The sequence below is a fragment of the Podarcis cretensis genome, assembly GCF_951804945.1.
Source record: "Podarcis cretensis genome assembly, chromosome: 3".
NCBI classification, from domain to species: domain Eukaryota; kingdom Metazoa; phylum Chordata; class Lepidosauria; order Squamata; family Lacertidae; genus Podarcis; species Podarcis cretensis.
The window spans coordinates 121360426-121376566 of NC_137172.1; the positions used below are offsets into that span (position 1 = coordinate 121360426).

General features: G+C 46.2%; 1 protein-coding gene across 1 annotated transcript; it reads right to left on the reverse strand.

The window, feature by feature from the left end:
• Positions 1 to 1883: 1883 nt before the first annotated feature.
• PAQR8 (progestin and adipoQ receptor family member 8) lies at positions 1884 to 15289 on the reverse strand. The gene is made up of 2 exons (XM_079970055.1): positions 15152 to 15289; positions 1884 to 5079 (listed from the first exon to the last, which is right to left on the reverse strand). Exon 2 carries the CDS (start codon positions 5043 to 5045, stop codon positions 3987 to 3989), a length of 1059 nt encoding a protein of 352 aa, XP_079826181.1. The 5' UTR covers positions 5046 to 5079; positions 15152 to 15289; the 3' UTR covers positions 1884 to 3986.
• Between the last annotated feature and the right edge of the window lie 852 nt (positions 15290 to 16141).

A 16141-nucleotide genomic window follows, 5' to 3' on the forward strand; every position in this document is an offset into this window, starting at 1 on the left:
ATTTAAAAGTGAAATTGGCTGCATTAAACTTCAAGCTGATAAGGGTTCTTCAGATAATTTTAGCACATATCTGAGTATCTTATACTGTATTAACAACTTTTGGTGACAACACGCAAGAGGTGCACTTCAAGCAGAAGCGTTAAGACTAAATGCCTTGTTTTTAAAAACTACATAAGCCAAACTCATTTTCACCAAATTCATAAAGGTGATCTACAGAGAGTATTCTCTTTGTACTACTGTACTACTTCGGCCTGCAAAAGCGGGCTGAGTCCTCCTTTTGAATGCTCAATGGTGTAAAAAGATCACATGTAGTAAACCATCACATCAGAGACAAAAGTTTAATACACCCCATTCTTTTATTCTGTATTAGTTTGCGGCACAAAGGGAGATGTTCAGGTTTTACAAAGGGGAAGCATTTGAAAACGACACAACTATGGGCCCTGGTGCAATCTGAATTGTTACTGTCCAGAATCTATCCCAGTTCTGCCATATTCTGGCACAACAGACAGAATGGCTTTCAGATAGGCTCAAAAGTAGCTTGGAAAAATTATTTTCTGTTATTACTGAGTTTTTACTGTTATTACTGAGCTTTACGTTACATTACATACAGAACATACACATGCTCTGTTTAACACCGTTTAATGACAGCGACATGCTAGAAGATAACATGATGCCTATCAGCGGAGCCTATCAGTTGTCTCAGCTGAAAATTACATTTTGCTGGAAACTGGGGATCTGACTTTACACATGTGATTCTGAGTCGCGCACAAAGCAAGAACGTCAGCTTCAAAGGTAGAAAGTGCGCCTACACTCAGTGACCAGAGTTTGAATGATATGCCTCATTGACTGCTGCAGAGCAAGCAGTACAGGAGTCAATTTTATGCAAAAATCTACCCTTCAAGCCAAAGGAGAAATTAATATTGCATGCTGATTCCCTACCAACAAAGAAACCTGGTCCCATGGAAACCGAGCTTTGAACACAGCCTCATCCTGCTTAGGCCCAAGACTCGCTGGGTTCCCGTTATATTTGTTTACAGTCAAGCTCAGCATGCATTCAAATTGCTCTAACGAAAGAATGGCTCCATATCTCATTACCAATCCCTGAGTGTTTCTTTCTCTATCGTTGTTTTAAATTTTCATGAAGGGTACTAGTGCTGCATGTTCCTGTTTGTCTAAGAGAAGCTGGGATACAATTAGCTGCCGTTTTCCAAAAGGAGAAGCCAGGCCATTATGAGTAATCCCATCTTCCAAAGGAGCTGTCCCTAAAATACACTGTGAAGCTGGAGCCAGGGAGGGAGGTTATGGGAAGGAACTGAGGAGAAGACGGAAGACCATGGTCCCTAAACTATCAGTGAAACCAAAACCCATCAGTCAATCCAGCCTTGCTTCATTTAAGAAGATGTTGACACCTGCAGTGCATTCTTAATCTGGTCCAAGATGTGTCTTATGGAGAAGAATTAGGTAGCAGAATGTACGGTATGCACTACTTTGCAGATAGGAATTATATTAAAAAAATAAACACCAGTGCAAACTATTAAACTAGCACTGCAAGACAGCTACATCATTCTAGGTAGTACGTGTGTGCATTTAAAAATTATATATATATACATAATGCAGTCTAAAGTGATACAATCTACTCTTACCATTTTAGGACTTTACTGTCTCATTCTGGTGCATCTGTAAATCCAGCCGAACCGGCCTTCCTTCAATGATTAGGGTAAATCTGTGTGTCCTTTCGAGGTGGGCAAGACTGGGGTAGTAATTAAATACCATTACCTTGGATCCTGAACGCCTTGGTATCGGACGTTTTGGCTCCCAAATGTCACAAACCCGGAAGTGATTTTTCCAGTATGCGAACGTTATTTTGGAACCCGAACGTCTGAAGAGGCTTCCGATTGGCTGCAGGAGCTTCCTGCAGCCAATCAGAAGCCGTACTTTGGTTTTCGAATGTTTTGGAAGTCGAACGGACTTCCAGAATGGATTCCATTCGACTTCCAAGGTACGACTGTATCTCATTCTCAAAAGACACACAGGTCCCAGAGCTCACCCCATGCAGTGTAGAAGGATAGCAGGAACAGCTGAAAGTGAATGGGACGTTTGAAGCTCCACTACCCTAGGCTGCCTGTGTACACATGACATTTACTCTGGTTCCAGTTCGTTCCCATGGCTGGTGTTTGAAGCTGTACACGACATTAGCTACAATCCATATCTATCTTGTAGTTTTCCACAAACCAATTTCCATCTGATTTCAAAACGTAAGTCATGTTAATTTTGTGGTTAAGCGGAGGTGTGTACATTTGAGACAGCCACTGCACAAACAAAGACGGCTTCTTTGGAGCTGTGCGGAGAGTTTGCAGGCATGGGGAAGCCAAACAGGCAATGTGCATCAGATGAAGACATCGCCAGCCCCTCTCTGGCTATGTGTAAAGGTAAAGAAGGGAGAAGAAAAGTCTCACTGCATTACCCAGACAGCTGATTTGAACAGGAGTGTGCAGTTGAGGCCACAGAAATGGGCTAAGGAGGAACTAGGCTACACAAAAATAACAGCCTTGGGTAGATACAAGAAGATCTTGAATTTTCTAGAGAGATGGCAGCTACAGACCTTCACAATCAGAGCATAATCAAGAGGATCCAGGAGGGTGATGGAGAAGCAGCCAAATTTATGGTCATAGGGCTCCTGTCAAAACCAGTCTTCACAGCCAGCTGAACCCCATCAAAATGGACTCCAACCCCTCCTTTTCTCTGGTATCTGTTCTGCTGAAATGTTCTCCCCTCCTATTTTCCACATCCCAAGATGCTTCAAGCGAGTTGCAGAGGGAAGCCAGCTGCACTATCTGAAACATCTCAAGAACGGAAGAAAAAATGTGAGAGCCAACAGATTATATGAGCAAGATAAAATTGCATGTATTACCTTGCTTCCCCTTCACCAACTCAGGAGGTGAGGTGAGGGACATTGGGGGGGGGGGGAGGATACACACCTAGAGGAAGGTTTCTCTTTTGCTATGGGGAAATCGTTTGCTATGATTAAACAAACAGGAACCTACGGAAGAAAAACGGAATTTGGACATACTAGTACCGGGCATCTTACTAGAAGAAAAGATGGCTCTCTCTCTCTCCCACAAAAGAGCTGTGAATTCACAAATACCTAAATCAGAGTGGTAAACAGATCACCGAGACCAAACATTACTCCTGTCTGCACTATCTCTGACATGTAAAATATTTATTCCTGAAATTTACAACTCAGGAGGAAGTTCAAGCCTCAAGGCCACAGGTAATTAAAATGGAACAGACCAAACTGGGTTATGTCCCTGAACCCTGTCAATCTTCGCCATATACCTGGATCTACAACCCAGTTCTCCTGAGTTCATAAATCTGTATTTATGATGTGCTGTCTCCAGTTGCAGGTAGCAATTCAAACTATTAAATGCCTGCCATAACAAAAACAAAACTCCTGTAGTAGCATGGCAAGTAGATGAGGTCTGGTCTGGTCTGGTCTTCTCCCTGACATGCTATTTTGCTATATGCAGGGATTCCCTCCACACACACACACATACACACACACACACCTACTTTTGGTTTTCAGGTACGTGAACCCTGACATCCATTGTGACAGACACAGATTTAGTATTTCAGTTAGAATTGTGCCTTAGTAAATGAGCATTTCCGTAGTACTTCCCCTTTATATTATTTATCCGCTCCCACTTCTCTTTGACATACATACAAATTTCAGCAGGTAACTCAGAGCAGGACCACTTAGAAACATCTGCCTAAAAAGCTTCTTTGGCCAGCAACTGTTACACTGCAGTAAAAAAAATGTTTAGGACATAAGGCAGCTTTTTATGGTAGTTCCAGACTGCAAGCAATTCCTTGTTTATAATTTATAGAGGCAACTCCCTTTGTTAATTTACTTATATACAGTATGCAGCTCATCTTTGCCGGTTTCCTTCAAGCAGGCCGGGCCTGAGCCGTGTCCCCACGGCGATCCCTCAGGATTCCTTTATGGCCAGCTCCACCCTGATCCTGCGCTGCAGGAGGTGTGCGGTGACGGCACTGCACGCCACTAAGCCAAAGAAGGAGCTGCAGGACAGAATGACGGAGAGGGGTCCATGCCGCCTGCGGAAGATGTCTCGCCTGTTCTTGTAATCCAGGAAGATGGCTTCCTGCTGGGAGAGTGTGCAAATGGCCAGGAAGGCGTGGAAGATCTGGTGGGCATGGCCAACGATGTCGCAGGAACCTGGGAAGTATTTCTCAGGAACTGGGCAGGAGAAGAAATAAGCACTGACGAGGAAGAAAAGTATCTGGAAGGTGTGGTACCAGGCAGCCGTCTCCTCGCAACCTTCAAGGTGGCACATGACCACACGGTGCGCCACGGGGCTAATGTCCAAGATGAAGGCCAGCCCTGCTGGGATCACCTGGCACACCTTCCTCATGACGGGGTAAGGGCGTCGGTAGCGGTACTTGGCGTAGCAGCAGCCGGCGCAGGACAGCCACCCACAGAAGGCAGCCGCCGGCAGGAAGAAGAGCCAGAACTTGTCGTACCAGGCTTGATCAGAGCTGTAATAGAAATGGGCCAGGGCGCTTCCGTACTGGTACACGCTGACCCCAACGTAGTCCACAAAGTAGAAGGTGTAGTGGAACATCTCGGACTTGGACTGCAAGAGATGAGCCAAGAGGCTGCAGGTGAGATACGTGACAGAGGAGAGGACAAAGAGGAAGAGGGGCAGAGACTGGACTTCCAAAGTCAACTCCTCCGCTTCCGCAAAAACATTAAACCTCAGCAGCACAGCCAAAGCTGCCAGCAGGTGGGTCCAGACGTTCACCACCTCGTTGTGCTTCTGGAAGAGGCTGAAGAAGTAGTAGCGCCAATGCTGCCCCGTGGGGCGATACCCAGCTTGGATGTACGGCTCCCGGAAGAGCTGAGGGACATCTGATTCTTTGACGGTGCCAGGCATCTTGGGGAAGCCTTCTTCTAAGAGCTTTGGGAGCCGGCGGAGTTGCTGTCCACTGACAGACAAGGTGCTGATCCGTTCCAGGATGGCTGTCATCGTGCCGAAGTGTGTGGCGAGGTCCTGTGGATCCCTGAAGCGAAAAGAGAAAGAGAAGCCATTAGCAAGAGCAGAAACTGAAAATAAGAAGAGGCAGATATTTCATAGTCTCTGTGTATGTCACTTTGCGTCACACAGCATCTAAGAAGTATGGACAGAAGGCAGGAGCAAGGGGGGTGGAACTCAAGTCTTCTGTGTATGGTCTCCTTCGTCCCCTGTGCAAAGCTGCTATTAAACTTGTTTTAAGAAAACAACCACACATCCTAGGAGGAATTCAACGTTAAGCTAAGGCGATGGTCGCATCTGGGCAAGCGTTTCAGCTTCTCGGAGGGAATGATCCTCCATGTACAGTTCTGGCAGCTCCCTCAACTTCCCTGAGGCAATTTTGGGGGCAGAAAGCCCTCCTGAAGAAGCACTTCCACAGGGCTTCCGCTGATGGAATGGATTTGTTGACTCCCGCTCCCATTCACAGATCTTGCAAACTAAGGAACCAACGGACTTTAAATGTATGCATTCTTACCATGATGCCTGTCAGAAAGGAGGCTTCTGCACGTGCTGTAAAGGAAACTGATGGGGCTCAGCAACCAGGGAAGGTAGCTCATCGAGGAGGCCCATCTGCCCTCATTTCCCCCCACAGCATGTGCAGAAACCACCTTCTTGACCATTGGACCCACTCTTGGTCTTGTCCACTCAATCATCTGGAGCCCACAGAGGGTTTGAGACCCATCAGCTCCCTCACCTGGTTTAGCCGGACAGTAGAAGCCATTTTTGGAGGTGTGGCTGCTGTCGCATGCTGACAGCTTCGAGGAGCCTGAGGTGAGAGCTGAGCACAGGGTGTGGACCAAAGGAGGACAAGCCACTCCAGAAGGAGCAGGCCATGTCCCCCACCAGAGCTACTACCCCTCCCCTAACACCCCAGTGGGGAGATAAGCAACTATTAAAGATCATTGTGCTCCTCAGTTTTGAAGGCAAGATCCTCTCAGCATGCCTCATTGTCTGGCATTCTTAGCTGGACCATAAAGAAGGCTGATGGCCGAAGAATTGATGCTTTTGAATTATGGTGCTGGAGGAGACTCTTGAGAGTCCCATGGACTGCAAGAATATCAAACCTCTCCATTCTTAAGGAAATCAGCCCTGAGTGCTCACTGGAAGGACAGATCCTGAAGCTGAGGCTCCAATACTTTGGCCACCTCATGAGAAGAGAAGACTCCCTGGAAAAGACCCTGATGCTGGGAAAGATGGAGGGCACAAGGAGAAGGGGACGACAGAGGACGAGATGGTGGGACAGTGTTCCTGAAGCTACCAGCATGAGTTTGACCAGGCTGCGGGAGGCAGTGGAAGACAGGAGTGCCTGGCATGCTCTGGTCCAGGGGGTCACGAAGAGTCGGACACGACTAAACGACTAAACAAGAAAAGCTGGCAGCCTATTGTTCCTTGCTTTTATATTACACCTCCAGCTGCTTCACGCTGACATCTTACTAAGCCCAGGTCATAAGTATCAGTCCAGCTAAATTGCAAAGGTTGTTGCCTGTGCAGAAACCCTCCTGAAGAGCAGGAGCATGAGATGGACAATCCAGTGAGGAAGATGGACTTCCAAGAGGGCGGATAGTTAGCTTACAATTAGAATAGCCAAGGCAGCCATCTCCCCACTCCCCCTCAATACAATGCGCATCGTGATTTCTTGCTCTGTTCTGAAAGTGTGTAGCAGAAGTCACAGTTCCTAGCTGCTTCAAGCAGCAAATTATGGTTTTTTTAAAAAAGGAGGAGGAGGAAAGGGGAAGAGAAAAAGGCCCTCTGAGCACGTAATAATTTGCTAACTCTTCCCTCCTGTGAAAGTCAAATGATTTTCTCCACCCACTTCACAGATGTTACCAAATTCCCACTCCTCCACTGTTGAAAACGAAGTTCCAGTGAAAGGGAGCCTAATTTTCACATCCACCTCAACCAGAGCTCCTTTTCAAAACAACTATTTTTCAAGTTTAAATTAATTCAGAACTCACTGTTTCATCTTTCCCTGAAATAGAAAGAGCAGCCATACTCAACTTCACCCCTCCCAACACAAAATCTAAAGGTCTGGATGATGACGGCTAACCCTGTGAGGGCTTTCATTGGTTTTTTGTTCTGTCCACTTGTTTTCTCGCTTTGTAATGCCAGCATCTTCCACACAGTTTCCATTAAGTACTATGGTCCAAACTGATGCTAAAAGTGTTATTAGGAACCCCGCAACTCCCCCCTCCCCCAGTTCATTATTAGCAGGTGCAAAGGACACATTTTCTTTATCACAATTACACTAAGAAAATCTGTTCTACAAGTTTCCCATGACCACAGATAACCATCTCATGCTGCTTGGATATGTAGAACAAAACAAGTACGGTGCATCTGTGGTGTCCTGATGAAAACATTGGTGTTAGAAGAGTTAAATTAAGAGTCAAGATTTCTCAGAAAATATCTGAACACTTAAGAGTTGGAAAACAAGCTAAAAAAATATTTAAAAATCAACAGCGCTCATTGAATCCTTCATTTGAGAAAATTCCAGGACATTAGCAAACAAGAACAACTTGCCAGTTTTCAGCAGTCACGTGGTGATGATGAACAAAGCAGAAAGCAATTAACATTACAGACTGAAAAGCCCAAGGTCAGCAGCCCTCACTGTTTCACTTCCACAAAGCTTCTATTCTCTCATTTCTGCGTGGGCGAAGCCGTTTGCTGAACAGCTATATTCATTTCGCAGGGCATCTATTTCAGCCTCAGCTTACCCTCTATCCTTCGGAGAGCTGAATTATTTTGGCTACTCCCAAATAACAGCATTTGTGTGCAACTTGTCTGAGTAACTTAGCCGATGCAAATGAAAGAGATTGGGGGAGGCGCAACTAGCTGGTCATGTATTAAAGAACGTGAGGATAAAATGGGTGTTGCTATAGCCAGAATACTCCGGATAGTGCTGGGAAGCGCCCAGTTCCCCCCCCCATCACCCCCCAAGGTCCTTCCACACAGCTTCTACAATGCCACCAAGCATGGACCACACACTTTCAAGCTCATCTTCACAGCTGCAAGAGCTTTTAAAACTTGTTAAGTCAGTTTAAACAGAAAGGAGAGCATCTATCAGATGGGTCTGGCTAGCATTCTGTAAGGTGTCTTTTGCATAATACATCTGGCATTGGGAAACCAATTCTCAATTACATCTGGCTGACTGCAGTACTAAAACAGGATACTGAGCTCATATACTCCCATCTACAAAGTGATGCTCATGTGTCCCTAAGGAGTACAGAATTCGGCATTTCTATGGTTGAACAGTCCACTGTTTTTACTTTTAGACGTGTTTCCAGAAGTATCAGTGTAGCTATGTTTGTTTTGCTGTGCTTAGCATTTGGGGGAGGGGGGGGTCTATGTAATACTCCCCCAAAAATATCTGAAGGAGTTCTAGTTTAGAAAAAGGTTAGGTGCAGTACAATTATTTCCCCCAACTTTTTAATTATTTTTAAACGTTTTCTATGGTGGTAAGATTGATTTTATTTGTGTGTGATGCAATGGCAACTACAAAACATAGGAATAGTACAGATGCCTAAAATCACAAAATAGTAGCAGATAAGGACTCCTAGTAAAGGTAAAGGGACCCCTGACCATTAGGTCCAGTCGTGACTGACTCTGGGGTTGTGGCACTCATCTCGCTCTATAGGCCGAGGGAGCCGGCGTACAGCTTCCGGGTCATGTGGCCAGCATGACTAAGCCGCTTCAGCTGAACCAGAGCAGCGCACGGAAACGCCGTTTACCTTCCCGCTGGAGCAGTACCTATTTATCTACTTGCACTTTGAAGTGCTTTCGAACTGCTAGGTTGGCAGGAGCAGGGACCGAACAACGGGAGCTCACCCCATCACGGGGATTCGAACCACCGACCTTCTGATCGGCAAGCCCTAGGCTTTGTGGTTTAGACCACAGCACACCCGCATCCCTCAAGGACTCCTAGTAGGACACAGCAAAGAAGCAGGGGCAAAATACAGCAGTTATGATCACAAAATCACAGCATTGTATTATTATTTATTTATCATTTATTTAAAAAATTGTATACCGCCCTATACCCGTAGGTCTCGTCGAGTTGGAATGGACCCTGAGAATCATCTAGTCCAACCCACTACAATGCAGGAATCTCACCTATTTTATTTTTTTTATAAATGTTTATTAAGATTTTTTAAATACAAATGCAAAAATAATCAACAATATAGCATATATCATAACATATTTTCAAAACCTCTTTGGACTCCCTCACATCTCCTGCTCCCACTTACATCGTCTTAAATTTTAACCAGCAAATTGTCATCTTGTTTATATTCTTAGGTCCCATTCTTTTAAATATAGTCTAATAGTTCTCCAAATGGTTTATATTTTCCTCAATCTACTTATCGTCCTAATTCCATCTAGTTTAGTGGTGGTCAATTATTTATGATCTAGCATCCTTCTTAACATTCAACCAAATTACAATATTTTTGTAAATAAGTCCTAAATTTCTTCCAGTCTTCTTCAACCCTCTCCTCTCCCAGGTCTCGGATTCTGCCGGTCATCTCAGCCAGTTCCATATAGTCTATCAGTTGCATCTGCCATTCTTCCAGTGTGGGTAAATCTTGAGTTTTCCAATGCTTGGCAATGAGTATCCTTGCTGCTGTTGTTGCATACAGGAAAAAAGTTCTATCCTTTTTTGTCACCATCTGGCCGACCATACCCAAGAGAAAGGCTTCCGGTTTCTTGGGAAAAGTATACTTAAATACCTTTTTCAACTCATTATATATCATTTCCCAGAAGGCTTTCACTCTATGGCATGTCCACCAGAGGTGAAAAAATGTTCCTTCATTTCCTTTACATTTCCAGCATTTGTTATCAGACAAATGGTATATTTTGGCAAGTTTAACTGGGGTCATGTACTATCTATATATCATTTTCATTATATTTTCCTTCAAAGCATTACATGCAGTGAAGTTCAGCCCAGTGGTCCACAACCTTACCCAGTCCTCAAACATAATATTGTGCCCAATGTCCTGTGCCCACTTTATCATAGCCGATTTAACCATTTCATCTTGTGTGTTCCATTTTAACAGCAAGTTATACATTCTTGAAAGTACCTTAGTCTTAGGTTCTAACAATTCTGTTTCCAATTTCGATTTCTCCACCTGGAACCCTAACTTTTTATCATTTTTAAAAACTTCCTTAATCTGAGCGTAGTGTAACCAGTCTCGCACTTTATCCTTCATTTTCTCCAAACTCTGCAATTTCCAATTGTCTCCGTCTTTTTCTAGAATTTCCCAATATTTCGGCCATTTGGCCTCCATATTGAGTCTTTTTCAGGCCTTAGCTTCCAGAGGCGATAGCCACCTCGGAGTTTTATTTTCCAATAAGTCTTTATATTTTGTCCAGACATTAAACACTGCTTTCCTGACAATATGGTTTTTGAAGGCCTTATTGATTTTAACCTTATCATACCATAAGTATGCATGCCAACCAAAAGCATTATTAAAACCTTCCAAATCCAATACATCAGTGTCTTCGAGAAGTAGCCAGTCTTTTAGCCAGCAGAAAGCTGCGGCCTCATAGTACAACTTTAAGTCCGGCAGGGCAAAGCCCCCTCTCTCTTTCGCATCGGTTAATATCTTAAACTTAATTCTGGGCTTTTTGCCCTGCCAGACAAACTTAGAGATATCTCTCTGCCACTTCCGGAAGCACTCCGTCTTGTCTACAATCTGTAGTGTTTGGAACAAAAACAACATTTTTGGCAATACATTCATGTTAATGGCAGCAATTCGGCCTAACAAAGAAAGTTTCTATTTTGTCCAACTATCTAAGTCTCTCTTAATTTCTGACCAACATTTTTCATAATTATCCTTGAATAGACTCAGATTCTTTGCTGTTATGTTTACCCCTAGGTACTTTACTTTTTTAACCACATTTAATTCTGTCTCTCTCTGAAACCGTTCCGACTCTGCATCCGTCAAGTTTTTTCCCAATACCTTGGTTTTCTGTTTGTTTAGTTTAAATCCCGCCACCCGACCAAAGTCATGAATCAATTGTAATACTCTTTTCGTACTAGATTCTGGCTCCTGCAGGGTCAGAACTAGGTCATCTGCAAAAGCTTTGAGTTTATATTGTTTGGCTCCGACCTGAATTCCTTCCACCAACCGGTCCCCTCTAATCATATTCAGGAGCACCTCCAGAACCGAAATAAATAACAATGGGGAAATAGGGCAGCCTTGTCGTGTTCCTTTTTCGATTTTAAACTCTTCTGTAACCACATTGTTAACTATCAGTTTAGCCTTTTGTTCTGAATAGGTAAAGGTAAAGGTACCCCTGCCCGTACGGGCCAGTCTTGCCAGACTCTGGGGTTGTGCTCCCATCTCACTTAAGAGGCCAGGGGCCAGCGCTGTCCGGAGACACTTCCGGGTCACGTGGCCAGCGTGACATCGCTGCTCTGGCCAGAGCCAGAGCCAGAGCCAGAGCCGCACACGGAAACGCCGTTTACCTTCCCGCTGGTAAGCGGTCCCTATTTATCTACTTGCACCCGGAGGTGCTTTCGAACTGCTAGGTTGGCAGGCGCTGGGACCGAGCAGCGGGAGCGCACCCCGCCGCAGGGATTCGAACCGCCAACCTTTCGATCGGCAAGCCCTAGGCGCTGAGGCTTTAACCCACAGCGCCACCTGCATCCCTGTTTTGTTCTGAATATATTGCATCAAATGCAGGAATCTCACCTAAAGCATCCATGACAGGTGGCCATCCAACCTCTGCTTAAAAACCTCCAAGGAATCAGAATCCACCACCTCTCCTGGGAGTCCGTTCACTGCCAAGCAGCTCTTACTGTCATAAAGTTCTTCCTAATGCTTAGTCAGAATCCCTTTTCTTGTAAGTTGAAGCCACTGGTTCAGGTCCTACCCTTCAGAGAAGGAGAAAACAAGTTTGCTCCATGTGACAGCCCCTGAGATATTTGAAGATGGCTCTCATATCCCCTCTCAGTCTCTTATCCTGCAGGCTAAACATACCTGTCTCCCTCAACTGTTCCTCATAAGGCTTTGGCAGCACCTCTTGCAACTTGGAGCGATTCATTTGTTTGATGGGCTTGAACCAGGGCTAGGCAACCTAAGGCCCAGGGGCTGGATGCGGCCCAATCGCCTTCTCAATCCGGCCCACGGATGGTCCCGGAATCAGCGTCTTATTACATGAGTAGAATGTGTCCTTTTATTTAAAATGCATCTCTGGGTTGTTTGTGGGGCATAGGAATTCGTTCTTTTTATTATTTTTTTCTTTTCCCCAAAATAAAGTCCGGCCCACCACAAGGTCTGAGGGATGGTGGACCGGCCCACGGCTGAAAAAGGTTGCTGACCCCTGGGCCTTGAACACATGCATTCTCATGCAAAGCTGAATATAGCAGAATCCACTGCAAACACTCCAATGATAACTGTGATTGCATGGCACGCAGAAAGCCAATCAAGCCTGAATTCAACAGAAATGCTGTATATGAGCGAACACTGTTAGAAGCTGGCACAGGCTAAGTTCAATTCTATGACCTCTGCAAGCTCCAGTGGAGAACTGAGCAATACACTGTTCCTCAGGGGAATAACCTATACAATAGGACTTTAATTTCAGTATTAGCTGACCTGATTTACACCTCCTGGAATAATGTGTGGATCAGAATGCAGCTTGCAGTTCTCCAATTATGGTGGCACAGTTCTCTGCTCAAAAGATGTATCAAAATGTATTTGAAGATTAGTATTATGAGAGAAAATATAAATAAGTGGTGGGTATTTCCAGAAATACATATTTAGATTCACATTTTAATACAGGTTTTTTTATTTAAAAAATAATCTTAATGGAGAAATGAGGCTGAATGAACTTGTCAGTGACTGTAGCTGGAGAAATAATTGATTAGTTAGTTCATTCCTAATTTTTGCACTATGCCTGAAATTGTGGTTAGGGCTTAGCAGGAGACTAAGTTGGAAAGTGTGTAAGAAAAAGGAGCTCCATAAGATGATCGATCCACAACAAAGAATATATAAAAGCATTATGCATTCAGAAAAAAACAACAGTAAAAAGATAAGTTATCCAGTGTATTCATATTTACACAAAAGCTGGAAAGAACTTTAAATCCGCAAATAAACAGAGGAAATCTTTGCTGAAAGGATGTAACAGCATAAAAAAAAAATCCTTATCCACTTGCAAAATTGACTCAAGAAAAACAAAAGTACTATTCTAAGTACCAAAAATAACTTAAAAGCAAAAGTGCATGAGTAGGAGATTCCTCTGCATGGTTTATCAGCCAAATATGTGGCTTCTTATACTGTTTATGGAGAAGTGAATAAGTTAACATTCCTTCCTTTTACCCTTACTAGGAGGGGCACACTAATCCTAATTAATAAACTGTAAAGGCTCTTGTGTAAATTCTACCACTGTTGATTCTGCAACTTGTACACATGAGATGCTTTTATAACCACATTGCTTTCCTTTTCTCCAGCTCCCTCCAAAGCGCTCCTTTTGAAGACTTGCCACACCTAACCAATGACATTATAAACCTTTGAAGGTTGGAGCCCGGACTTCCTCTGTGCAAGCAATAACAGGGCAACAGGCCCAAGCCATCCAGGGGTTTGAAAGCCTGCGCCCAGAGACACGTTAGGCTGCCAACACAGCTCATCCAGCACCTTTGGCTGGGAGTTTTGAAGCTGGAAACTGACCTGTTCCTTTTCCAACCAGCGCTTGATTCTTGCATACAAACAAGAATCTAGGCCTCCTCAAGATTCCTGGGTCCTGCGTGTGTAGCATTTGATGGGCAATTAGATAATCCAGTAAGAAAACTGAGCAAGGGAACCTCCCTTCATCTCCTTCATCAAAGCACACACACACACAAAAAAAAAACACACACACAAACACAAAATTGCACTCTTGGCAATTATTAAAGAAACAACAATACTCCATATTCAATTCAATGGGGCTGTGTTGAAAGATTATGGAGAGTCTATTCTCTTAACCCTAGGGGGACGCAGGTGGCGCTAAAGGTTAAAGCCTCAGCGCCTAGGACTTGCCGATCGAAAGGTTGGCGGTTCGAATCCCTGCGGCGGGGTGCGCTCCTGCTGCTCGGTCCCAGCGCCTGCCAACCTAGCAGTTCGAAAGCACCTCCGGGTGCAAGTAGATAAATAGGGACCGCTTACCAGCGGGAAGGTAAACGGCGTTTCCGTGTGCGGCTCTGGCTCGCCAGAGCAGCGATGTCACGCTGGCCACGTGACCCGGAAGTGTCTCCGGACAGTGCTGGCCCCTGGCCTTTTAAGTGAGATGGGCGCACAACCCCAGAGTCTGTCAAGACTGGCCCGTACGGGCAGGGGTACCTTTACCTTTACCTTTATTCTCTTAACCCACCCCTCCCCGTGTGAGCACCCACGGACTGGTCAACAAGTTAATGTGATCCAACTTAAGTAATCTCCAGTGGGATCTCCTGCAATTAATTGCAGGGGGTAGATGAGGGCGGGCCAGCTGGGTAGGAAAGGGCTTGCATCGTCCCAAGGACCAACTCTCTGAGCAATGAAGGGCAGCCCATCTCGCCTTCCTCCTTGGCTGTGGAAGAAGGTGAGCGCCAGATTCGCCGCTAAGGAAAAACCGAGGCCAAAGCCCACCTTCAGGCACCGCGCAACGCAAACGGGACACGCAGGTGCGCAAAGCCAAGCCCGGGCGCGGGCAGAGAGGACCGAAGAGAACGCAGCAAGCGCCCTTGGCTGAGGATTCCTCGCAGCGGCGTTGCAGACCCTGGCGGGGCTCTGCACCAAGTCCTCCGCGCCCTCCAGCCGCTCCTCTCCGGGCATCTGGGTACCTGCGGCGAAGCGCCAAGGGGCCGCCAGGGAAGAGACACGGGCATCATCCGGCGGGGGGGGGGGGTTGGGATCCTGCCGCCGGAGCCCTCGCCTCACCTGGCCTCGGGCCGGGATGCAAACGGACCTGGGGGGGGGGCTTTTTAAAAAGGTGAGTGGGGGAGCCCTCGACTGCGCCCGAGCGTTGCGCTGCGCTTGACTGCGGGTGCGGGAGGGCAAACGGCACTCTGCACATGCTTGGAGGGCATTCTGGACACCCCGCGCCCCCCCCCAGCTCACCTGGAGCAGCAGGTAGGTGGGCGATGCGCGGCGCCCGCTCAGCTGCCGGGGGTGCGCGGCGGAGCCTCCATCCCGGCCCCGGAGAAGGGCATCTTGGGGCGCCCGCCGTGCCCAGAAGCTGCCCGGCCAGCTGCCGGCGCCTCCCTCTCGGCCGCCGCGCCCCTTCCTCCTCCCCGGGGGCGGGCTCGAGCGGAGGGGCTCCTCCTCCAGAAAGTGGCTTCTCGCCCCCCGAGGCCGACCAAGCTGCGCGCCCGGCCGCCGGCGGACAAGGGCTTGCTGGCGGCGCGCAACCACAAGCGGGGGCGGGGCGGGGGGGTGTTTTTTGGCTGACTTCAGTTCTCAGAAACAGATGTCTTGTGAGAATGATGAAATTCTTCAGGCTATGAAAGCAAAGTTGTTTTTCTTATAGGAGGCAACGCCTGGGGGCCGAGATCCCTTCAGCCCGTCCCCCTCCCCCAATAAAATATTTGAGGGGGCCGGACTCTCCAAAGTTGATGGGCATTGCCATTCAAATGATGTGTGTGCACCGCATCGTGTGATCGATTAGGTGGGCGGGGCTGGAATATTTTATTCAAGTTGGCCTTCCTGGTTATTATTATTCTATATTACATTTCTATATCTTCCTTCATCTGAGGATCAGGGGGCAGTTTTCAATATAAAAACACAAAAATACCGTAGTAAGGAACAACAGCCAAAAAACTACTCATCAAACTGCCCCCCCCCAGTTTAAAAGGATCAGTGGCTCCCAAACATTTGATGCTCTTGCTCTCATTTTGACCCTACACTGAATGTTTAGATATTTTATGATTGCTCTTGAATCTTGCCATCCTCTCCTGCCACACCCTTTGAGAATCCCTGCCATAGATTGCTTAATTAGCCAAAGCCTGAAATGTCAGAAATTTGTAAGATGCTGTATAACAAAAACTAAGCTGTATAAAGCTGAGCTCCTCCAAGGTCAGCTCCTGTGAGGTCTGCATCTGAGATGGCTGC